The sequence below is a fragment of the Pogona vitticeps genome, chromosome 5, assembly GCF_051106095.1.
Source record: "Pogona vitticeps strain Pit_001003342236 chromosome 5, PviZW2.1, whole genome shotgun sequence".
Classification (NCBI taxonomy): Eukaryota; Metazoa; Chordata; class Lepidosauria; order Squamata; family Agamidae; genus Pogona; species Pogona vitticeps.
Window position 1 is genome coordinate 125,928,897 of NC_135787.1, and position 23,326 is coordinate 125,952,222.

Sequence of the window (23,326 nt, forward strand, 5' to 3'; positions counted from 1 at the left end):
GCAAAGCGAGCACCAACCAAAGAGGGAAAGAAGATGGTAAACGGAGACTTCCCTTTCCCGCCTCTCTCTTCCTGATTGGGTCAAAGGACTGCCAGCTAATCCGTTCTTAGCTTGCAGAAGAGCCGTGGTTCCCAGCCCTGGGTAACCCAGGTGTTCTTGGACTGCAAGTCCCAGAAACCTCGGCTAGCGCGGTGAAGGATTCCGGGAATTGCAGTCTAAGAACACTTGGGTTGCCCAAGGTTGGCAACCACCGTAGTAGTGAAATCAAGGTGCGGAAAAAGAGCACGCTCTAGAACTAGTTAGAAAGACGCTGCGATCCATTCATAGAAGCAAAATAGTGGGTTGAACAGGACATTTATGAGATCACGAAAAGGTGACAAACCAGGCACATTTTTTTCAGTTCCATAGAGCTCTTCATCAAGCAAAAATTATAGCAAACGTGGCTCTATGACAAATATGACAAAGTTACTTTCTCCTTGGTTTGTTTTTACAAACTGTGATGTAATCCTGATTCCACACCACAGCCATCTGGTTGGTGTCCAGGAAGCAAGGAAGATGTAGCTAGCAGTGAAGAGAGGGAGATTTCTGGAATCAATTGGCCACACTGCTGACCTATGGTGTTTTGTTGCCTGAGGCAAAGAATGGGATCAGATGGTTGTTGTGGGTTTTTTGGGCTCTTTGGCCGTGTTCTGAAAGTCGTTCTTCCTGACGTTTCGCCAGTCTCTGTGGCTGGCCTCTTCAGAGGACTGGAGTAGGAACTCTGTCTATGCTCTGTTGCTGTTTGTTGGATAGTAGATTATTTACAGCTTTGGGAACAGCTTTTGACTTTTTCAGGAGATTGGGTGATCAGCATGTTTTTGTTGTGGATGTATTGTTGTGATAAGGGGGAGAGATTATCTCTCACTATGGTTGATGGGTGTCTTTAGCTGGTCTTTTTTATGCAATGATCCCTGGTCCTTGTGGCTGGGTAGAGTTCACTGACTTTTGCAGGCTGTATTTTTCAGTGCTGGTCCTGTTAAGTTTTAGACCCACCACCTACAGAAACTGAAACGGGACCCAACCAACAAAATCAAAAAACAAACAAACATGCTGATCAAGAGTTTCTCCCTGCACCCCAACGTCCTTCAACGAACCTGCAAGACAGAAGCTCTCCCACCAAGACTATGCAGACTCCCCCAAATCCACAAAGATTCAATCCCTCTCAGGCCTATTGTAAGTGCCATTGGCTCCCCAACATATGAAATAGCGAAACACCTAGCGACCCTCCTACAGACCCACATTGGACAAACCTCATCCTACATCAGCTCAGGACATTTCATAAGGAAAATCAGCACCCTAAAACTCAAGCCCGGGGACAGACTAATTAGCTTTGACATAGTATCCCTATTCACCAAGGTACCTATAAAAGACACTCTGACACTCCTCCAGCCGATCTTTCCAGAAGACATCAAGGCCCTTTTCCAACACTGCCTAACGGCCAGCTACTTTCAGTGGGATAACGGGTTCTATGAACAGACAGATGGAGTGGCCATGGGGAGCCCCCTCAGCCCAGTTATAGCAAACTTCTACATGGAACATTTCAAAAAACAGGCCCTGGCTTCGGCACCCTCCACACCACAGTCTGGTTCCGATACGTGGATGACACCTTTGTAATTTGGAACCATGGTAAAGAAAAACTGGAAGAATTTCTAAACCATCTTAACAGCATCCGCCCAAATATACAATTGACCATGGAAAAAGAGTGGTGAAACATCCGGAAGAACAACCTCCAGAACACGGCCAAAGAGCCCGAAAAACCCCCAACAACCATCAGATCCCGGCTGTGAAAGCCTTCGAGAATACAATGGGATTACTTATTTGCTTTCTCACTAGATTTTCCCCACATCTTCCTCCAAATGGTTCTTTCCTCAATTTCCAAAAACAACCTGACTTGCAACTGATTCTTATTTAATCACTGGCAATGAAACAGGGAGCCCCCATGTCCTAGCCACACCATGACACACATACGACTTTCCTCCAATTGCTTGTCACTGTTCCTTTTGCCCCCCCCCCATTTGCTGCCTGGGGCAGCTGCCTCACCCTGTCTAATGGCAGGGCGGATCCTAATTGACCAAAACCAAGATCCCAGTCCTGGAATTTCCTGTCCTAGGATTGCTTGTCCTACATACACTATGCGTAGGGCACCTGCCTTCTTTCCTGTGGTGAGAAGAAAGCTGGGTGATGCCTCCACTTCAAATCTCCATAAATGCCACAAGCAAGCAAGCAAGCAATAAACTGGAAGCCCAGATATTAAATTTGGATTTGAATTTAAATATTGTTGTGGTAGTTTGATATAGATTACTGGTTTGCGTGGTCACAGAAGTCACCATAGGTAGTGTCAAAATTAAATCTGTATCAATGCTTTAGGCCTTATCCCTTTGGCACAAAGGTACCATTGTTGATTTCAGCAGCATTGCTCTTAATGGGGACTACTGTATATATCCTGTACAGCTGTTGCTAACAGACAGCAGGATTTCACAGTTCACCACCTTTCTTCATCAAGTAGTTTTTAAACCTGAGATCTTCACATTCCCCTTCAGCTGTGATTAGCCCTGTATCACTTGTCATGTCTTTTTCCTTTTCTCTTTGAAGCAAACAGTAAGTAATTTTACTTGCTATAAGTGGTGCTTCGCATAGCGATCGCTCCGTTTAGCGACAAAATCGCTTTGCGATGGACTTTTTGCAATCGCAAAAGCGATCGCTTTGCGATGTTCCCTATAGGGTATTTTCGCTTTGCAGGGAAACGATCATCGCAAAGCCCCCATTTTCACACAGCTGATCGGAGGTTTCAAAATGGCCACTGGGGAAAAAACATGGCCACCCGCTGTTTTTTGGGATGGATTCCTCGCTTTAGAGGCACCGAAAATGGAGGATCTTCGCTCAACGGTGAGTTTTAAGCCCATAGGAATGCAATAATCACGTTTTAATGCATTTCTATGGGCTTTTTATTTTGCTTTGCGATGAAATCGCTTAGCAGTGATTTTTTCTGAACGAATTAACATCACTAAGTGAGGTACCACTGTATTTTGAAATCAGCAGTACTCCCTGTTCAAAGGCTGAAGTCCTATTGCTTAACGTAGGAAGTCACAACTAGAGTAGTCCTTGGTTTGACCAAATGGGCTTCTCTAACTTTTTATTCTACAGCTAATCCTGAACAAGAGCCATTTGAGACAGGAAGTGGGTTAGTTAGAATAGTACATCATAAGCTTTGGAAAAAATTTTAGACTGCAGTTTCCAGGTTGCATCAATCAGTAAGCAGGCCTCCACTTTGGCCCTATATTCTTAGGGTTATTCTGGAAGTGTAGGGACAAGAGTAAGTTTTCTAAGCTCTGAGACCAACTTCTCCTGTCACTTTATCTGTTGCTGAGCTCCTTTGTCTCACCCAGAGCCCCTGCCATTCTACTTGGGATCTTTGATCATTTTGCTCAAATTAGCCTTCTCTAAGTAATTATGTTCTTTCATATCAGATCTGGCAGTCTTTCCAAGGTAAATGATTTATCAGTCTCCCCTTCTTATAGCCCTCTGAATCTATGCAGCTCGCCCCATGACCGCATAGGCGTCTTCTCCTGGGAGGCACAGTAGATAATCAAGCCCCTAACCAGGTGCTCCAGCTCACTGAACTATCCAACGAGTTATCCTCTAATGACCAAAGATCATGTGATAATCAGTACTAAAGTTACCTCAGAATGTGAATTGCTCATATGTTGAACGGCAAGAATCAGTTATACCTTTATTAGAACACTGAAATATTAGATACAGAAGCTAGCTTTCATCTCATACAGGATCTGGGGGAATATTAAAGTTTCAAAAATCATGGTTGTTTCCTCTGTTTAAAGCAAGTTTCAAAATGGAAGCTGCAGAATCAGTTCAGAAGTAGCAGGGTCTTCTGTACCATCCCCAGCTCTGTAATGAAGACTCCCAGAGGAGTCAAAAGCTAGCTTGTTTGTGATATTTTAGTGTTCTATTAAAGGCATCACCGACACTTGCCTTTCAATTGTGTACAAGGAGTACACTTTTTTATATGTCAAGCATTGAAGCAAAAAAAGCTGCAGTAGTTGTGGGGGTGCCATTCCCAAGGTTGCTAAGCCACATGGGTGTTGTAGTGTAGAGAAAACTCTCCTAGCATCCTGTGGCTGCTTCTGAGGTGAGGAGCTGCCACCATTCTTCCTCTTTCTCATTATCATAGAGAGCTTGCCATAGAGGCCTTTCCTTAGGCCAGTCAGAGGGCTTGATTAATTGCCTTTCCCCAGACCAATCCTAATACAGTGGCACCTCGCTTTACAATTGCCCCGCATTACGATGAAACCGCTTAACAATGATCTTTTTGCAATCACAAAACAATGGTCTGAATGGGGGAATTTTGCTTTGCAATGATCGGTTCCCTGCTACAGAACCAATTCTTTGGAAAACGATGTTTTTCAAACAGCTGATTGGCAATTTCAGAATGGCCACTGGGTGATTAAAATGGCTCCCTGCTGTGTTTAGGGACAGATTCCTCGCTATACAGGCAGCGAAAATGGCCGCCGTATGGAGGATCTTCACTGGACTGTGAGTTTTTACCCCATTGGAATGCATTGAACGGGTTTCAATGCGTTTCAATGGGGTTTTTATTTTCGCTTTACGATGTTTTCGCTTAATTGTGATTTTCCTGGAATGGATTATCATCGTTAAGCAAGGCACCACTGTAACATGATATAACCATTGTCCTATCTGAACCCTGTCTACTATCTGTAATGCTGTCACTACCTGTGACCTTGTAATGTTAATAAAAGGACAGTCTCCTGGGGGCAGGGAGCCAAGAGAAGAGAGTCAGGAGAAGACTTCTCATTCTGCTTCCTTGATGAGTCGCCCACCAGGAGTGCTGCTGGCAGACATCCATCTCTGTGTGTGGTTGACTTCCTTAATCTATTGCTAAGAGACTCTTTACTGTCCTTTTATCTGGTGAAAGCCCATCAGCCTGCTCATTGCCTGAACCCAAGTAGTTACATGATAACCGATTGAGTAAATAAGATCTTGAACATTTCTGTATGTTAATAGTATTTTTGAAGTACCCACCAAAACGTCTCTCAGATAGTGAACTGTGAGGAGCATATTTAACAAGACATTATGGGTTGGGTTTCACATTACCCAATTATATCGGATTCATAGGATACTTCTTTTGATCTTGCATCCAGGCTAGGACTTCCTCTGCTTACCTTTAGCAATGCTACAACACGAAGTGTCCATCGGCTATTCCATCAGCAGAGCCATACCGATTTATGTAAGGAAGGTTCATTTCACCTAAAACATTCTCTATGTGTGGGCTAAGGCAATCAGAAGTTTGGCTACAGTGGGCCTGTGAGTAAATGGAAACTGTCACACATTTTATGCCACAATGAGAATTTAAAAGCAGAACTCCTTAAAAAAACTAAAATATTTTGATTAGATTAGGTAAGCATCTTTCCTAAATGTGAAGTTAATTGAATGCACAGTGTTTTAAATACCTGTGGGAATACTGTTGCCTGATTTTCAGCACAGAATAGCTAAAACATGAACCTGAATGGAAGGTCTTCATTGATCATTGTGGTTATGTATCCAGTGCATAGATCAGTAGTCTTGGAGTCGTTAAAGCGTAGACAGAAGAAATATAACTTGTCCAAAGCTGATATAAATAAGAAACAAATCAATATTCCCTGTCTTGTTTATGTCATTGATTTTTCTATTTAAGGAACTAGTTAGCTTTAGAAAAGGTCTGAGACGTAGTTGTTACTCAGTCCAACATTTAATCAGTTTGTTGCCCTAGTTTAACATCGATTAGGAGATGGACACATTGCTTGGGAAAAGCAAGGCAGTCCTGATGTAAGGGGAGGCGTTATGTTGATTTCACTGCTTGTATAATATACACACTATTCTCTCAGCCTTTAGTGACACAGTCTGATGAAAAGCCAGAGCTGCTAATGGCCAAAATGCTTCTATAAACTAGCTCCTGGGGTGTTTTGGCATGTACTTAAATAAAAAAGGTGTAGTTTCTATAATCACCAGGGCAGAGACAAGCTCTTTAAATAGGCTGTAGGGTAAATAACCACAATTGCTTCACACCCTGAATGATGAGAGGAGATCTCAAATCAGAAAACATAGATTTAAGACAGTCTTGACTTCTGACACATCTCTTTCTAAGTAAACAGGTGCAAAAAGATACAAAAGGTAGGAGCTATAATTAATATGTCCAATATGACCCCATTACAGGAGCAGTAGGCAAATATTTTGATCAAGACGGTCAGGTTCATATTGGTATGACACAGAAGGCCTATTAGGATGCTACAAACCTAGTAGAAAACTAGAGAGAAGGGTCCTGGCCCCCATCTTCCCTCATTGTTATTTTCTTCATCATCTTACTTGTAGTAGGTAGCGGGTCTGAAGGAGAGCATGGATAATGGAGGCCCTCCCTGTGAGTCTGGACCATGGAAAAGCAGGGTTCTGACTCACATAGACAATGTCCACAGGTAGAGGGGAAACACATGCCACAAACTCATCACTTTATAAATGTAGAAGGGTGATGGCACTGAGCAGAGCAGAGTGGGGCTGGAATGCATGGTTTGAGGCAACCAGCTAGGGATGAAGTGTTATGGCCATGATTTCTAATACTGTGTGATATCACAGTGATGATGTACTATAGTCATCATTGTCATCATCATAATTTATTAAATTAATTTTACACCCAGCCTTTCTATGATGAAGTCATGGTCATAGTGGCTTACAAACTTTGTGAAACAATATATGTTAAGTAAAACTGAATAAACAGAACCTGTGATTGACTAAAAAGATTTAAAATACTTAATTAGCTGTTCATGTATAATACTTAATTTGTAATCATACCTTAATCCAGAGGTGGACAACATGTAGCCAATGTCCACATCCAGTGCCCCGCTTAGATACCATGTGGGTCAAATGGTAACTTCTAGCACCCCTGCACCCTCAATTTATTAATTATTTTGGAAGAAAATGGCTCACATAGTCTTCTCAGTGCAACAAGGAGTGGGGAGGACAAATTGGACTTGTTTTGAGAGCCTCCCAGGACTCTGGGCCCCTGAAAACTGATTTTAAAAGTGTGTATGTGTGTGCGTGTGTGTGTGTGGAGAATGATAAAATCTGGCCAATAGAAAGCAGAAGAATGAATTCTAAGAAGCTGGGATTGTTGGAGTGAGTGCAGTTGTTCAAGGTCTAGGGATGTGTGGCCTCTGGATTTTTGGAGGTTACCCGCCCTGCCTTAGTCATAACCAGTTCAGTTACGAGAGAGCAACATTTTAGTGCAGGCTTTGGCTTAGCTCCTCATAATCCACTTGATAAAGAGCACAACTGTTGTGTTGAGAGCTGAATCAGCAGGAGCCCAACAACAACCAAAATGAAGAAGCCAGTTGGTCTAGTAAGAGCAAGGCCAGCTGTGCTGGTGGCTGCTCTGCACTCAAGTTTCGTGATTGCTGAGCTGACACTCGTGAACGTTGCAGCACCTCCCACAGTAGCAGCACAGACAGCCTCAGTAGCGCAGCCCTTCATGGCAACTTCTTGAGATGTTTCACCTGGCATCGGAGGAGCAAAAAAAGGGAGAAAAAGAGAACAAGATGGTGATTAGCCACAAGGGGGCAGTAGTTGATCATCTATCCATTTCTCAAAGCCCAGCGAAAGAAGTCCTTGCCTTCCTAGAGATGGCTTTCCCCCTTCAGAGCAGACAAATCTTGTGTGATTTGTGTTTTTATTTTAATCTTAGAGCTGCAGAGCTGGAAAGGACCTTATGGATCATCAAGCCCAGCCCTTGTCAAGAAATCACAGCAGGGAATCAAACGTCTAACCTCAGGTCCTGCGGTCAGATAACTAAACCACTGAGCTGTCCACCAGCTATTGATTAATAGATGGGCCTTTTCAACCCTTTCGATTACAGGGAAGAATATCTAAAATTCAACAACAGAAACATAAAACAGCATGATAAAACAATGCAGTTTTCCCCTCCAATATACCAGACAGAGGAATCAGTAAAATAGACCACAGAGATACCCAGTATGGTGTAGTGGACAAAGTGATGAATAGGAATCAGGACCCTGGGTTTGAATCTCCACTCAGCCATGGAAACTCACTGGGGGTGTGGAACTGGTGAAACCACTCCTTAAATATCCCACTTACTTTGAAAGCTCTATTAGGGTTGCTGTAAGATTTGACAGCACATAACAGGACCTGGTAGCAACTTCGTTGCTTTGGTTAATGAGATTGATGTTGAAAGCTGGAAACTTATCCATAAAGAAACCAAATGATAACGTTGCACTAGGCATACATTCTCATGAAAGCTTGCTGTCCATCTATTGTGTCCAGCAGATCAGTGCAGAAGATATATTGCTTCTAAAATCTGACTGCACAAAGGGCACATCAGCAACCCCACATGTTGTTGGGGCCCAGCAGGCTTACCTGGTGTGGCAGAGGTGATGGGCAGCCTTATCTCACTGAGCAACAGCAGGCAGCTGAGCCCAGATGCCACACTGATTTCCCCAAGTGCCCCTGAGTGAGGAAAGCATTACTGCATGGTGCAAAATAGCCATCTTCCTAGTCTCCCAGGGCTGCTCAGAGTGCTGGACCAAATTCTTCCCTTGTGGGGAGTGGGTAGGCAAATCGAGCATTAGGATTAGACCTTGCTGAATAGATACTGCCTGCTGATACAAACCCTATAATAGAAGTGTGTGGCAAAATTCATTTTCCCTATGTAGATGAGGTCACTTCCTTTTTCTTAAAAAGGTCTGACAGGGGCTGAAAATCCTGTACATGGCCTGCTGCCTTCCCCAGAAGCCTTCAGCAGTTTCATTGGCCATTTTCACTCCAATGGTTTTTCAGTGGAAGGTGCCAGAGGGCTTGGCCCTTGTGCAAGGGCAGGGGTTGGTGAAAATTGCTGCTAAACCTAGCAGGTTTGCTCATCTCTGGTTTAGACAGACTCCCTAACAGTGTAACTCCATCTACTCAGTATTGAGCCCCATGGAATTCAATGGGACTTACCTCTAGGTACATGTGTATAGCAATGTATACATCTTGTACCCACCAATGCCTACACATGGATGTCATGAATCTCTACTGCTGCCAAATTCCTCCTCCCTGAAAAGAATCAAAACAAAAACCACAACCCCATTTTTTCACCATCACTGGCAGCAATAAGGAAGGAGCAATTTGTGTCAGGAATTAGAGAACTAGTTCTTTCTTTCTTTCTTTCAAAAAAGTCTGACATAATGTTTCTATACTGGGGATAATGGCCAAAGCCAGCAAGAACACAAACCAAATGCACACACATATGAATGACTAAATAATTTACCCGAATACACGTATCCAGCCAAATCAATGCAATGAGCTTCTGCTCCAACACAGTCCACGGTGTCATCTTGGCATGACTCAGAAGATGAGGTGTAGCAGGCTGGGCACTGCAGGCCATTGAGCTTGGTATCTAAGCGGGGCACTGGACAAATAGAAAAATGGACATCAGCTTTTGGTAAGGATTCTGTGTGATAAGAGCACAGGCCCATTGAACTGTAGCAATATCTTTGGGCTAAAGCTTGAGGGGGTGAAGGGAAACCATTTGTTTCACCTATGCACTCCTCCTCCCCAAGAATGTTGCATTGCTTTACATAGCAAAGGGCAGCCTGAATGTTGACAACACCAATGGCAGCACTCAAGATGGTCTACAGGATACTCTCTTCTACTCAGCACCATTCACAAAATGACAAAAAGCAAGGGGAAATACCAGAAGCTGATTCCTTTTTTCATCAGTTAACCACATCTCACCCAAACACAAAGTAATTGTCAGGACTGTTTTTCAGGGCTGTGTGGAAGAGAGAACAGTCAAAAATGAGACACTATTGGTATGCAAGATCTGAGGACAGCTGTTAATGACATGACACTTTGGAGATCATTAACTCATATAGTCGCCACATATCAGAAGTGGCTTGATGGCACATAATATCTTTGTATTATTTTCTTAATTACCAGACAATTATATAATGACAAGATGGGTAGAGTGGTTGAAACTATGACAGCATATAGGCACAAAGGCTCTGCTAACATCGAGTAAGACCATCCCTGGCCACAAAGCAAAAAACAGCTTAAATGAGTGAGCTTCTGAATATTTGTTCTCCTCTTTTTTTAAAAATCTCTTTTAAAATATTTTTACAACCAGACACAGAATCCCTTTGTCAGCATGAATGCCTGTTTGTGTAAGAAGGAGTTAAAAAGTTATCCTCCTGAGAATCAACTAACTGCATCCTGACTGACAGGGTCAACATTTCAGATTGCCCTAGATCTGGAGCTGATTTTCTCCTTTGAAGATTTGTCTCAGAAATCCTGAGACAATGTTTGTTGAAAGCACTCAGGGCTGGGAGAAACACAAGTAATGCAGAAATACTATGAACATACCTTTAAAAATTGTATGCTGATTCCCTACATATACATGGGAAAATATCCCCCTTTCTGGAGGACTGCCCTTCTATTACTTTCTTTAAAGTAATCCTGTGGGGTTTCCCCCCACTTCAAAGAACACCTGTTGCCTGATCGTTTCTATGAACTTCCATTACCCCCCAAACATCTCTGTTCCAACCCACAAAACTTCAACAATATATTTGCTTTTGAAACTCTTGCTAGTAAGACTGATCTAGGCCTTCTCAATCTTGTAACAATGTGGTTGTCTTTCCCTTTTGAAAGGCCTTTTTTGAGGATCCATATTTCAGCCCTGCAACCTGATTATTTCCAATTTTTTAAAAAGCAGGTGAAACCTACCATTCCCATTCAAGATAAGCAAGACTGGTCTTTTTGATTTATATGAGCTATTTTAAATCTTTGGGACATTTAGGATTGCTTGTTTTGCATGAGGGGTTTTACTTTTAAAAAAATCATAACTTAAAAACCCCTTATCTAAATTTCACTATATTTGGCACAGAGCAAGACCAGACCATCTGCGACATCTGTGCCAAATCTGATGCTGATCTGAACTCCAGTTTCAGAGTTGTAAGTTTTTGTTTGGGCTGCCCTTATTTTTAGAGCTGCTTGGTAGAATGTTGATTTGCTGTGCTGCATAATAACATTTTTCTCTCAGCAGCAGAGAATGGTATGCAGACAACGTTTTGCTTCCATCAGTTCTGAATTCATAGTATGTGAGACACAGAGACACAGCAAGTAGTGGGTCAAATAGTTCCCCTGTTATTTTTCAGCAAAGATGGTAAGATCCTTCTACCATGAATTGGAAACCACATGAAGATCTCCCATTTCACAAACGCCCATGAATGAGAAAACACCTGCAGATCTGCCTATCCACAGAAAGCCATTTATAAATAGACAGATAAAGTAAATTATACAGAGAAAAGCGTTTTATTTATTTATTTATTTATTGGACTTATATACCGCCCCATAGCGCTACAAGCACTCTCCGGGCGGTTTACAATTTTAATTATACAGGCTACACATTGCCAGTGAACCTGTGGCCCTGGAGATGTTGTTGGACTCTGGCTCCATTCAGCACTAGCCATTCTGGCAAATAGTAAAGTACAAAGAGTATAATAGTAGTTTATTATCATCTAGAGAGCGCTGAAGTTTCCTCAGCCCTGTTTTAGTATTCAGAACAATGTAGTAGTAAATTTGGAAATGAAGATGCTCATCCTGCCTGTCTTCATAACCAGCCCCCCACCCTGAAAGAGTCCAAAATAGTGACAGCTGGACTGATCAAGATCAACGTGAGTTTTGATAGGTTTTTGTTTCCGCCAGGAGCAGGTATTTTATAATGGCAACGGCTCTTAGTTGCCCTTTCAAGAACAAATAACATCAACACCCTGTATTAAAACAGCATTAGTTTGCAACAATATATCACTCTTGGAAAATCCATTTTTCTCCAGCTGCTGTGAAGATCATAGCTGAACTCAGAGGGAACAGGGAAAGCCTAAGGAGGTTGCAGATGATGTCACAGTGCCTGTTAATCAGAAAATCCTGAGGCTTTCACCCTGTAACCTCTGATTCCATTACTCACTAATATAAAAGCACTGACTACAGGGAGCAAAAATTATCATGGGCAACTGGCAGGCACTGTCAGTTTCCTCAAACAGCATGGGTCTTCTTCATCTGTCCAATAAATTTAATCTGCTGTCCATGTATTGGAATATATTTGTGCCGAAGTACTGTAGGTATACAGATCTACTCTGGAGGCCAGAAACGTCTGCTGCCTGCAATTCATTTATTCGTTGCTTGTGCAGAAAACAGCTCTCATGTTTGAAGATGGCCTTCTTCAGCTAACCACTACAGCTGTGGGAAGGGAGAACTTGCCAAAAGTGCACCGTTTCCAGTTTCATTCTTGTACCAAATCCTGGCAATACTGGATTATGCAAACAATCCAAGGAATATGTCAGAATCGCACTATTTTTAGGAGTAGACTTTCTAGTCTGTCGCACCTGAAGCAACCCAATGCTTCTGCAGGCCCTAGCCCCCTCAGGCACATTGCAGATATATCTGAAGTGTGTATCTCATATTCTCTGCGGCTTCTTGAACAGCCAAAACATCTGGGGCCAATCATGGCCTGTGATGGCTGGACTGCACTTCCTTTAAGAAACCCCCAATAAGTGCATACAGTAGCATGTACAGAAGGACTGGGGAGGAAAGTGGCAAATGGATACTTACATGTCACAACAGAGGCTCTATTGCAAGCGTTGTCCTTGCAGCAGAACATAGTGGTCCTGGATCTTCCCTTTTTGCCTATGTTAATATCAGCAGAACCAGCTCCACAAACACTGGATGGGACACAGTTCTTCACGATGCCATTAACCTTTATTTCTTCTGCGGGGGGGGGGGGGGGGAAGCAGATTGTGATGGTACATAAAAGTTCCAAACTTAAGAACATCTTTAAAATCATTGAGAAGCGAGAAGCCCACAGGCATGTTGCCTTTCACACAGGTGCCTCTTTTCATTATAAAAAACAACATCAATAGGAAAATCATTATTATGTTCAGTCGTCACTTGTCAGCTGGTCTGGGACCCTAAAGTAGATTGCAGAATTAATCATCGTATGACGTAAAATACAGTACAGGAAAATACAGACTCTGAAAACTCTATGCTTAAAATGATAGCATGAAAATTACAACTCCATTGTTGAGTCTGTGCTGCCAGACACACCCAGGATTCAAAGTAGCAGCAAAGGCTGTTAAAAATTAAAATGGTAACATCCAGGCTAACTAGATCTCCTGAGGCAGAGGAATGACAACAAGGGTGCCATTACAGAGAAGATTGTTTATATGTTGGCCAATGTAAGAAAAGGGATAGGGAGAGGGCATGTCCCATCAGGGAGCTGTCCCTTCCCCAACAAGTGATAGCTGCAATAGAAATAAGAGAGATCTCTGCTGGAGAGGAAACCAAGTCCTTCCCGGAGAGTACACTGGCAAAAGCAGAAAGCCTGGGAATTATGAAAAGGCCAGGACATTTAGAAATAAGGAAATGCAGGGAAAAAGGGGAGGAGTCAGTGACTAAGAGGGAGCAGGAAGTTGAAGAGAAGGAGGGAAGGTGAGAGACAGTGGAGAAGGAGAAGCATGGAACTAATGGGCTGAGAAGAATAGGTTGGAGGACAACCTACCTAATGGATAGTCAAAGATGACCCAGGGACTGGAGACTAGGTTCAGTGGAAGGCCCCTAGGAAAAAAATGGGGCTACATATGGGAAGAGTTTGGAAGTTAAAAGTGGACATCTAACGGGGTCAGTGAAGAGAACGGAGACCACATTTATGTTAAAGCCAGTGGAAGGATCCCAAGAGAAAGACAAGTTGTTATTAATTAAACAAATTGAGTTAAAACAAGAGCAAGTGTCTGGTCCATCTGCTAAGGAGGAGGTGAGATGCGGGAGAAGAAGGCATGCGGGAAACTCACATCCACCAACAATATTTCCAGAGAAAAGAGAATCTACAATGGGTGTTTTTCAATTTATATCAATAAACCACAAATTCTGTATTTTGGATTCTGAAAATGATCTGATTGTGAAGTCTATGCCATCTTTTTTTTTTTTTTTTGATTGCTTACCCCGTTCACTTTCAAACACAGTGATGCCACAGAACTCATGGTCTGAAGGACATGTCTCGATTTCACCAGTGCAGTTGTGGCCGAGACCCATGCAAACTTCACATTGTAGAGCAGTCCCTGGAAGACAGACAGGGGCAGAGTAGGGAGATGAAAGATATTGTGGATTTTACAAATTCCTGTTTCCATTTACTCATCTGATTTTCAGGAGAAGAAATGGCCGAACTCTGGCCTGATGTTCTCTCTGATGTCTCATACCTATCTTCCTAAATCAGAAGAATATGCATGATAAGATAAACTCCTGACTGCATGGTTCATTCAGGTTAATTATGGTACATATAGAATTGTATGGTTACAAGAAGCAAATAATAAGAATCTGGATTAACTTCAAAAAAGTGTTCTGGGAGTTCTGGTCTAAAAAGCATCTTTTCAAAATTCCACAGCAGATTGTGCAAGAGTGCAGCCCTGGGGTGGGCATAATCAATAGTCTCTTCCCACACAGTAAATCTACCTTAACATACACATAGGCCAGCTGCTGCTTCTTATCCCCCATCATAATACTGTATTTACTAACTGTCAAGCAGTAAGTGGTGTTTACTGCTCCTCCTTCACACCTATTTGGGTCAGAGGAAGAGGCAAATGATCAAGGAATTTGCCATGGTGAAGGGGGAAATGGGCCCATATCTGTCTTTGCAAGCTCTGTCCAATTATGCTGACTCTTGATCCTGCCCCTGCTAGACTAGTCAAGGAATAATACATGCAGATCCTGCTCAACAAAAGGTACATTTGGATCTAATAGTGCATCTCTGGGTGCAATAACACAGCAAGATTTTCTGACTTTACTTACAGTCTTCTCTCTATCCTGAAACTACTAAAATGACAACATTTGGAGGTAACTAGGCAAGGATTTTTATGTGGAAGAACTGTGGACTCTTTTCTGTTCTGCAATTAAAAACAAAACTGGGCTCAGAATTCTTTTATTCCAAGTTTTTTTTTTTGCACTAGGCTCTAGTGTCTTGGAGTTCTAGCAAAAGTGTCAAAATGAGACAACACAACAACAACAACAACAACAACAACAACAACAAAAAACCTAGAAAGACCAAGAAACTTTCAAGTCTTTCCATTCTGATGAGGTTTTGGAAAACACTTTGAGATGTTCCTCTAGATTTTCATCAGTATAAAAAAGATGAGGGATAAATGGCAGCACTTGTCTAATGAAGTTCTTGTTATGTTGCTATGTTGACATGGGTAGAGCAAAAACGACACAGCAACATAACTTGTTCATCTGGATCATTTACCTCCTTAGGGATTCCAAGGTATGTGAGGTATTTAAGGAGTGGCTTTACTAGTTCCACACCCCCTACTGTGGAGCAGAGATTTGAGTTCCAGCTTCCTGAGTCTTAGTACATCACTCTGTTCATGACACTGCACGGGGTATGGCAAAAGCTATAGGTAAAGGTAGAGGTTCCCCTTGACATTTAGTCCAGTCGTGTCCGACTCTAGGGTGCAGTGCTCATCCCTGTCTCCAAGCTGTAGAGCCAGTGTTTGTCCATAGACAGTTTCCGTGGTCATGTGGCCAGCACGACTAGACATGGAACGCCGTTACCTTCCCGCCATGGTGGTACCTATTTATCTACTCGCATTTTTACATGCCTTCGAACTGCTAGGTTGGCAGGAGCTGGGACAAGCGACGGGAGCTCACTCCGTCGCGTGGATTCGATATTACGACTGCTGGTCTTCTGACCCTGCAGCACACAAAGGCTTCTGTTGTTTAACTTGCAGCGCCACCATGTCCCAATGGCAAAAGCTATAGAGAATGATAAATCGCCACACCCTGCTCTAGGTTCTGAGTTTTTAACAGAAATGGTTGCCTTAGACTGTCATTATCTTTGCAGCTAAAAAGACTAGACTTCAAGATGGGAGACAGGCAGGCAGATAGACAGACAAGGCCCAGATTAAGATAATGAATTCATTTTAAACTATATTAAATAAACTACAAGAACATGGCAATGGTCTAACTGACATCATCACCAAATCAGTGTGTCAGGCAGACTCAGCAAAATAGTCCATGTCAATCCAGATTACGTCCTAGTTCAAAACTAATAGAGTGGTGCCATCCCATCCCCTACCCTCATCCTGGATCAATGTGGAGAATGTGCAGCTTTCTAGGTTTCACTGGACTGCATCTCCATCAGGTCTCACCACTGGAGCTTATGGTGAGGGGATATTGGGCTTTGCAAGACCAGATGTTTCCTATTCATGTCCTTCTTTATTCTCTAGATATTAAAGTGACTATAAAAAACAACAGGCACCTTCCCACCACAATTAATTTATTTGATTAGTCTTTCCAGTCTTTCCATTAATTATCATAACCTGTTTGTATTAATATCTAGTATGATTATAATTAATATTGAATACCTAACAACCAGGCATTCATCACTAACCTAATTTAATTTTGATTAATACTGTATTCATTTCCTGATACTTTGTTACTTTAGTGCCTTGTTTGGAAGCAAGATTAGTCAAATCATAAAGACAGTATATGGAAATGATTTTAAAATTGACACTTGTGTCATATAATCAATAAATCCTCCGACAGCATATTAACTCTTGTGCAATTTCATTTTCAGTGACGTGATGAGCTACTCACAATGGGAAGGATGCTACATCTTTCACATACTGTATATGTTCAGCTGGCACTAATAGAATTTTAAAAATGAACCTTTCAAAAATGATGAATATCCAGTTTCAGAAATGAGATTAATATAGCCATTTTATTTACTCTTAATGTATTTATATAAATGATTATATATCACCTGCTTATGCACCCATTCACCAGGCAGCTAACAATAGTGCCAAACAAGGTAACATGCAATACAATTCTGAACATCAGAGATGTAGTCTATGATTAAAAATTTTAAATATATGATATGTAAATAACTTTCATATGTAATATAGAAATATATGAATTTTATGTAGTATGTTATATATGTGTTGTATAAAATTACATAAAACATTGGACTAGAAACTGTTCATCTGATAAAATGAACACTTGTTTGGACAAGTTCCACAATTATGGCATATATATCATTCTGAAATATTATTCTGAAACACACAGAGGTGTATACTGAAGCTTATAGAGTTTTGGAACAGCAAGTAGATTTTCGTAATCTGGCATGTGAGTGAATCCGATTACATCATTAATTCCATGCGGCTTAAGAATGCCCTTGAGCATGCCTACCATGTATCTCTCTCTTTATCTCACTTTTTACATGTGTGTGTACGTGCACACACACATACACACTGCAGGAGCAAGTAAGCACACCACTGACCCCATAGCATAATAATACTCACTACAATTGAATGAGATACTCACCTCTGGCTACAACTGCTAGGAGGAGGCAAATGCCAAGGGAAGCCTGCATTATGGTTGAGTAAGAACTGGGTTAGGCTTCTGATGTGGCTAACTCTTCCACCTGGCACTTATAGTCCTGCAGACAATTACTGCAAATGAGGGAGGAGTATTCAAAAGCATCTTTCCTCCTCATGGATGCACTATTGGAAAGGAAGTGGAGCAAGCATGGTACCTTTTTCATTGTTGCACTTCAATCTCACTTTTCCTCTAGGGAGTGCAAAGGGCCTTCCATTCTGCTCCCCCCCCCTTATCCTCCCAACAAGCTCTTTACACAGGGTTTCATGTGTGACCAGGGAGGTTGAACTTGCTTGTCCTAACATCTTTATTTTCACACAGCAGACTCCATGGAAATATTTAGACTCCATGATAGGTTTTGCCACAGGAAACTGGTGGTTTCTCATTAATCCATTGAGCGAAACAACAGCTGAGATCTTCTTCAACCCTGATGAAATAAAAGGCCCCAGCAGCAAAGCTGACATAGCACAAGCAATATTCTGTCAAGAAAAAGATAATTTCGACGTGCGCAACAGGATGCTTCCGCGCACAAGTGCTTTTGTCACTGTATGACCTAAGACATTAATACGTATCAGCAAAAGCTGTTAGCACCAGCAAAGAGAAGAGATGGTTGTTGTGGGTTTTTCGGGCTTTTTGGCCGTGTTCTGAAGGCTGTTCTTCCTAACGTTTCTCCAGTTTCTGTGGCCGGCATCTTCAGAGGACAGCACTCTGTGCTCTGGTGTAGTTGGCTTGGGAGTGAACTAACCAGAGCACAAAGTGCTGTCCTCTGAAGATGCCGGCCACAGAAACTGGTGAAACGTTAGGAAGAACAACCTTCAGAACATGGCCAAAGAGCCCAAAAAACCCACAACAACCATTAGATCCCAGCCATGAAAGCCTTCACGAATATAAAGAGAAGAGACATTTGGATGGAAATAAATAAATGATGTTCTATTGCATGGGTATGAATTGGGCAGCCCCCTTGAAAACCCTCAGCAGGTCCCTCCATCACTGGAAAAAGCATCCCAAACCAGAAAATCATGTCCCCTCATCCAGAGGATCCAACTTTCTATTTTAAGGATAGGTGAGGGCTTCAAATTTTGAGGGTTGAAACAGACTTCTAGTCACCTCTGATTTTGGGGACAGGGAGAGCAGGTACATCTCACAGGGATCCAGGGGTGGGTGGGTGGAAGACAAACAGTGACAAATGCCATACTGCCCACAACTGATACAGTGTCAAGGGAATCACAAGCTCAACTCACACATGCCATGCCCAGTCCTCCTCCAGAACAGCCAGAAGAAGGAGACAGAAATCTTGTGTTTTAACGAACCAACAGTTTACCATCATTTCTGAAACCTAGACTGTGGTTATGATATATCATTATATATAATATATATTATTATGATAATAGTGATTGATTTAAAAGAAAATAAGTCAGCTTTTTAAGCTATAAAGTAGAACTGCTGTATCTGTGAGGGATCTACGAGGGATCCATTCCACAATCTACCCCAAACACCTATAACCACGGATAGTAACGAACCCTATATGTAACATACAAGGAGGTGGGACAAAGGCCACAAGGGGGCAGGACGAAGATCACAAGGCCTGCCCCCTTGTGTGTTGTATATAGGTCTGCAGTATACAGCAGATAACTGAAACCATGGATACTGATCCTGTGGATATGGGGCTCCTACTGTAAATCGAAGTTGGCACTTTCTGGGTTCTGACATAGCTGTGGGTGGTCTAAACCCCAAACAAAAACTTCCAGTCTCTTTATAGCTGTGCTGGAGGAAGAAAGGGGAGCCTATGTGTGAACTTCGTTGAAGCTCATTCTTATAACCATAAATGAGAAACATTGTCACTAGCCTCACACAGCAAATGCTGAATGCACAGGTGTTTCTTACATAAATTGTAACACTGAGCAAATGTTACCAGACCACTTCCTCTGTAATGCTGAATGACTAAATTATACAGCAATATTTTAAAACAGGGAACATTTACCCATCTAGTGTTTTGGACTATGTGTCCCATAATCCTTCACCATTGGCCTTCCTGGGTGGAGCTGATGGAGAGCATAGGCCAAAACAGCCAAATGGCCAGAAGCTACTCCTCTCTGTTTTGTACCAAAACAGGTGCCAGTTGAGCTATTTCAAAAGTGGTGGCTTTTTCACCCCTTTGGTTCTGCATGGGGCCCCTTGTGACCATGGGGCCCCTTGGGTGCCCACCAACCAGATGTTTGATTCACATGAAGCAAATATCTTCTCATGTGGAGAGGTTCTTTCCTAGACAACTGCCTTAAATGAAGGGACACTCGAGGGTGGAGCCAACATAGGCTGATGATGCTGAGGGCGGGGCTTAGAACACTGTTTGACTTCTGTTTCTAGCTATGAGTGCCCAACAGATGTACTTCAGGATTGTTTTATTTTGTGCAAAACCAGTATTTGGGGCTTCAACTAAATATTTGAAGAGGATGAGGGACAGTCTTAACTTTTTTCTTAAAATCAGTAATTCCCATCCAATATATTCGCGAAGGCTTTCACGGCCGGGATCTAATGGTTGTTCTGGGTTTTTCGGGCTCTTTCGGGCCTTCAGAACACGGTCAAAGAGCCCAAAAAACCCACAACAACCATTAATTCCCATCCACCTATCATCTAATCAAGACATTTATATTCCTCATTTTTGCCAACTTTTATTGTCAAAATAACTTTGCGAGGTAGATGAGGCTGAGAATGAGTAAGTAGTACAAGACCACTCAGTAAGTTCCATGGCTCAGCAGGGACTAAAGCCTGTATCTCATAAGACCAATCTAGCAATTGAACCAGTACCTCACACCACCTTTCTACATGATGGTGGAAAAATCTACTGGTAATCTTGTAATAGAAACCCAGTGCTTCATAACAGATACCCACCAGATGGCTCCAGGACATTCAGAGAAAGAGAACAAACTCAACAGCCAATAGCCAATAGGCTGCTGTAGTGAAATAGCTAAGACATAAAGCTACAAATTAGGAAGCTCTGTATTTGCTACAAGCAGCTCATCTACTGCATGTCTGCTACAACTCCCACAATATCTGATCGTAATGGCAAAAGCTTAAGGAGTAGTTTATCACCTATTCCAGTCTTCTGGTCAAACTAGACAAATGTGAAATCCTAGCCTACTCTGTCATGATATCTGGGGGTTGACCACTGCTCAGTAGTAGAGCACATCAATGGAAAGGATCACTATCTCAGCATCTTGTATTGAACAGAATTATGTCTCTCCTGAAATCCTGGAGAGCTGCCACCACAAGTCAGTCCAACCAACAGACAGAAAATCTGACCTAGTAGTTTAAGGCAGCAACCTATATTCCCATTGTTTCTCCCCACAACCCTCGGTATTCTGGAGACAACTTCACACACCCTCGTTGCCTGTACATATTGTTCAGTGAACCAGGATTCTGCCCTCCTATGCTGGTGTGCACTGTGAAGGGGTTGCTCACAAATTGCAGATGCAGATGCCAATGTTGTGGCTCATGACTGTTTGCCAGAAAACCCATGAGTCATCCTGCTTGCTTCCTTTCAGGCTAGCACACGCCTGTAAACAAGTCTCATCCCAGACTCCAGCAGCCGCCCACACCCCTCTCAGGAAAGCAGGCTTTGACTGACACAGCACCTTAGCCTCTCTCTCTTCAAGCATGCATGTTCCTTTATAGGGGAGGACACCTTTGCTGGCTCATGAGGAAACACTTCTTGGACCATTCTTCTCCTTGTGTGTGACTTTCTGCTTTCAAAATTGCCTCTGAGTTTTTGGTAGCTTCTGAACATGATGATGTGCTGCTTCATAGGGTTAGCATGATCATTATCCAGATACATACCATTATGAGATTAGAAGTAAACGCTATGTATACAAAACACTGCGTACCTCATCCTCCAAAAGCTTTCGCTTTATGGTTTTCTTCTCTTGCTTTCCAGTGTTCATTTTGTAAAATTGGATTCGGCAGGGCTTCAGCAGTACCTGTCCATTCAAAAGCATGCCTGCTTATCCCTCTTTGAGGTCTGCTAATTGGCTGATCATTTCCTCAAAGGGTGATATGCCAACAAGTAGTCTACAAAGAGGCTTTTGAAGCTACCTGCCCGCTTGCTTGAATGCATGCGTTCCTTCTTACCAACTGCAAGATACAACAAAACTTGTTAGACTTTATCCTTTTTCAGACTGAGTTAATCTCACCTTCCTACCAAAAAGGGCAGGGAAAATAAAAATGAATAGGATTGAAATGTGAAAATTGGCAGGTATATCTGCAGCAATCTTTTTCCTGGGGGAAGGCCTGTATAGTGATGCATTAACCACTGCAGCACAGTGCTTATCAGAATATATTAAAATAATAAATTTAGAATTCAAGGCAGAAAACACATGCAAACACTCAAGAAAACAGATTAAAAACATGTCAGTCAAAACCCCCAACAACCTGCTTCAAATATATGTTTAGATACCAAACTTTGTATTATTATTTCTTCTTTCTCTCTTCTCCTAAAGTCAGCCTGCATGATTTCTTTTTCTTTCACATTCTGTTAACAATGCTTTCGGGGGTGGGGGTAGGAAAGATAGTGAGGAAAACAATATATGCATCTCACCAGCTGAAGACCAAAACTTATAAACGATTCTTTCCATAGGTCCGACAACAACTGCTCAGCCCCAAATGTGGCATAATTAACAGCATATCTCTTCACAGAACTCTTAATGGGACAGAAGCTTTCTTTGGGCAGAAATTGCCACTCATATAAGGAGCAAATGCTCTTCACCCCCTGCTTACTCTGCATAGCTAGCCCGAGCATTAGGCGGAATGAGGAATGTCTTCAGGTGGCAGATTCAGTGAGCCAGCAGTGGCACTCTTCCTCGTAAGCTTCCTCCTTCTTTGGAATGACACTGTGCTATGTATGCCCTACAGCATGTTCTCCACCCCCTAGGTTCACCTGGTTCCCCAGAGAGTGCAATCCCATTGCAGATAATGAAGTCACGTTCAATGCCAGATGTGACAGTACATTCAGTCTCTATGTGTGGAATGAAGGAAGTGCAACCTTTGTCCTTTGCTTCAGGCAGCAAAGAATATAAGGTTTAATGGTTGTCCTGGGTTTTTCAGGCTCTTTGGCCGTGTTCTGAAGATTGTTCTTCCTAACGTTTCACCAGTCTCTGTGGCCGGCATCTTCAGAGGACAGCAACCTGGTTGCTGTCCTCTGAAGATGCCGGCCACAGAGACTGGCGAAACGTTAGGAAGAACAATCTTCAGAACTTGGCCAAAGAGCCCGAAAAACCCAGGACAACCATTAGATCCTGGCCGTGAAAGCCTTTGCGAATATAAGGTTTGCCTTTCACTATGCCAAGCCTGTACTCAGTGGCATGGGGAGGGAGCAGCACAGCTCCAGGACTGTTTTCAGAGCTAGAGGAACAACACCATATACCTGGGTCTGAAGGACTCTTGGTTTGGTGATGAAATGGGGTGATAACGAGGCTTTCAACTATTATCTGCGATCCATTAGCATAAAGGATTCTTTTTGGGGACATGACTATAAGATTGTTAAGAGAAGTTCATTAATATCTGTTTTTATTAATACATTTTTGCTGATACCTGCAGGTTCTTGTGCAGTCACATTAAACCTGGCAGAGCCTTACACACACCTTAAGCTAGTAGCCTTACTCTGCTGCAGGCTATAAAATCCCTGCTGGTACAGCACAGCTTGGTTTTGTATCTAGGTTGCAGGGGGCAGATGCTTGTCTAATGAGACAGCACAGCAGAGAGTCGATGTCTTGCTGTGCAATTGCCTGCGGATGCTTTTTATTTCCAGCTTAATTTGGCAGGA

General features: G+C 42.4%; 1 protein-coding gene across 1 annotated transcript; it reads right to left on the minus strand.

Moving 5' to 3' along the window:
* Positions 1-3,272: 3,272 nt before the first annotated feature.
* LOC110089641 (phospholipase A2 inhibitor and Ly6/PLAUR domain-containing protein) lies at positions 3,273-17,676 on the minus strand. The gene is made up of 5 exons (XM_020812848.3): positions 17,458-17,676; positions 14,085-14,201; positions 12,700-12,855; positions 9,362-9,502; positions 3,273-7,595 (listed from the first exon to the last, which is right to left on the minus strand). Exons 1-5 carry the CDS (start codon positions 17,504-17,506, stop codon positions 7,348-7,350), a joined length of 711 nt encoding a protein of 236 aa, XP_020668507.3. The 5' UTR covers positions 17,507-17,676; the 3' UTR covers positions 3,273-7,347.
* Between the last annotated feature and the right edge of the window lie 5,650 nt (positions 17,677-23,326).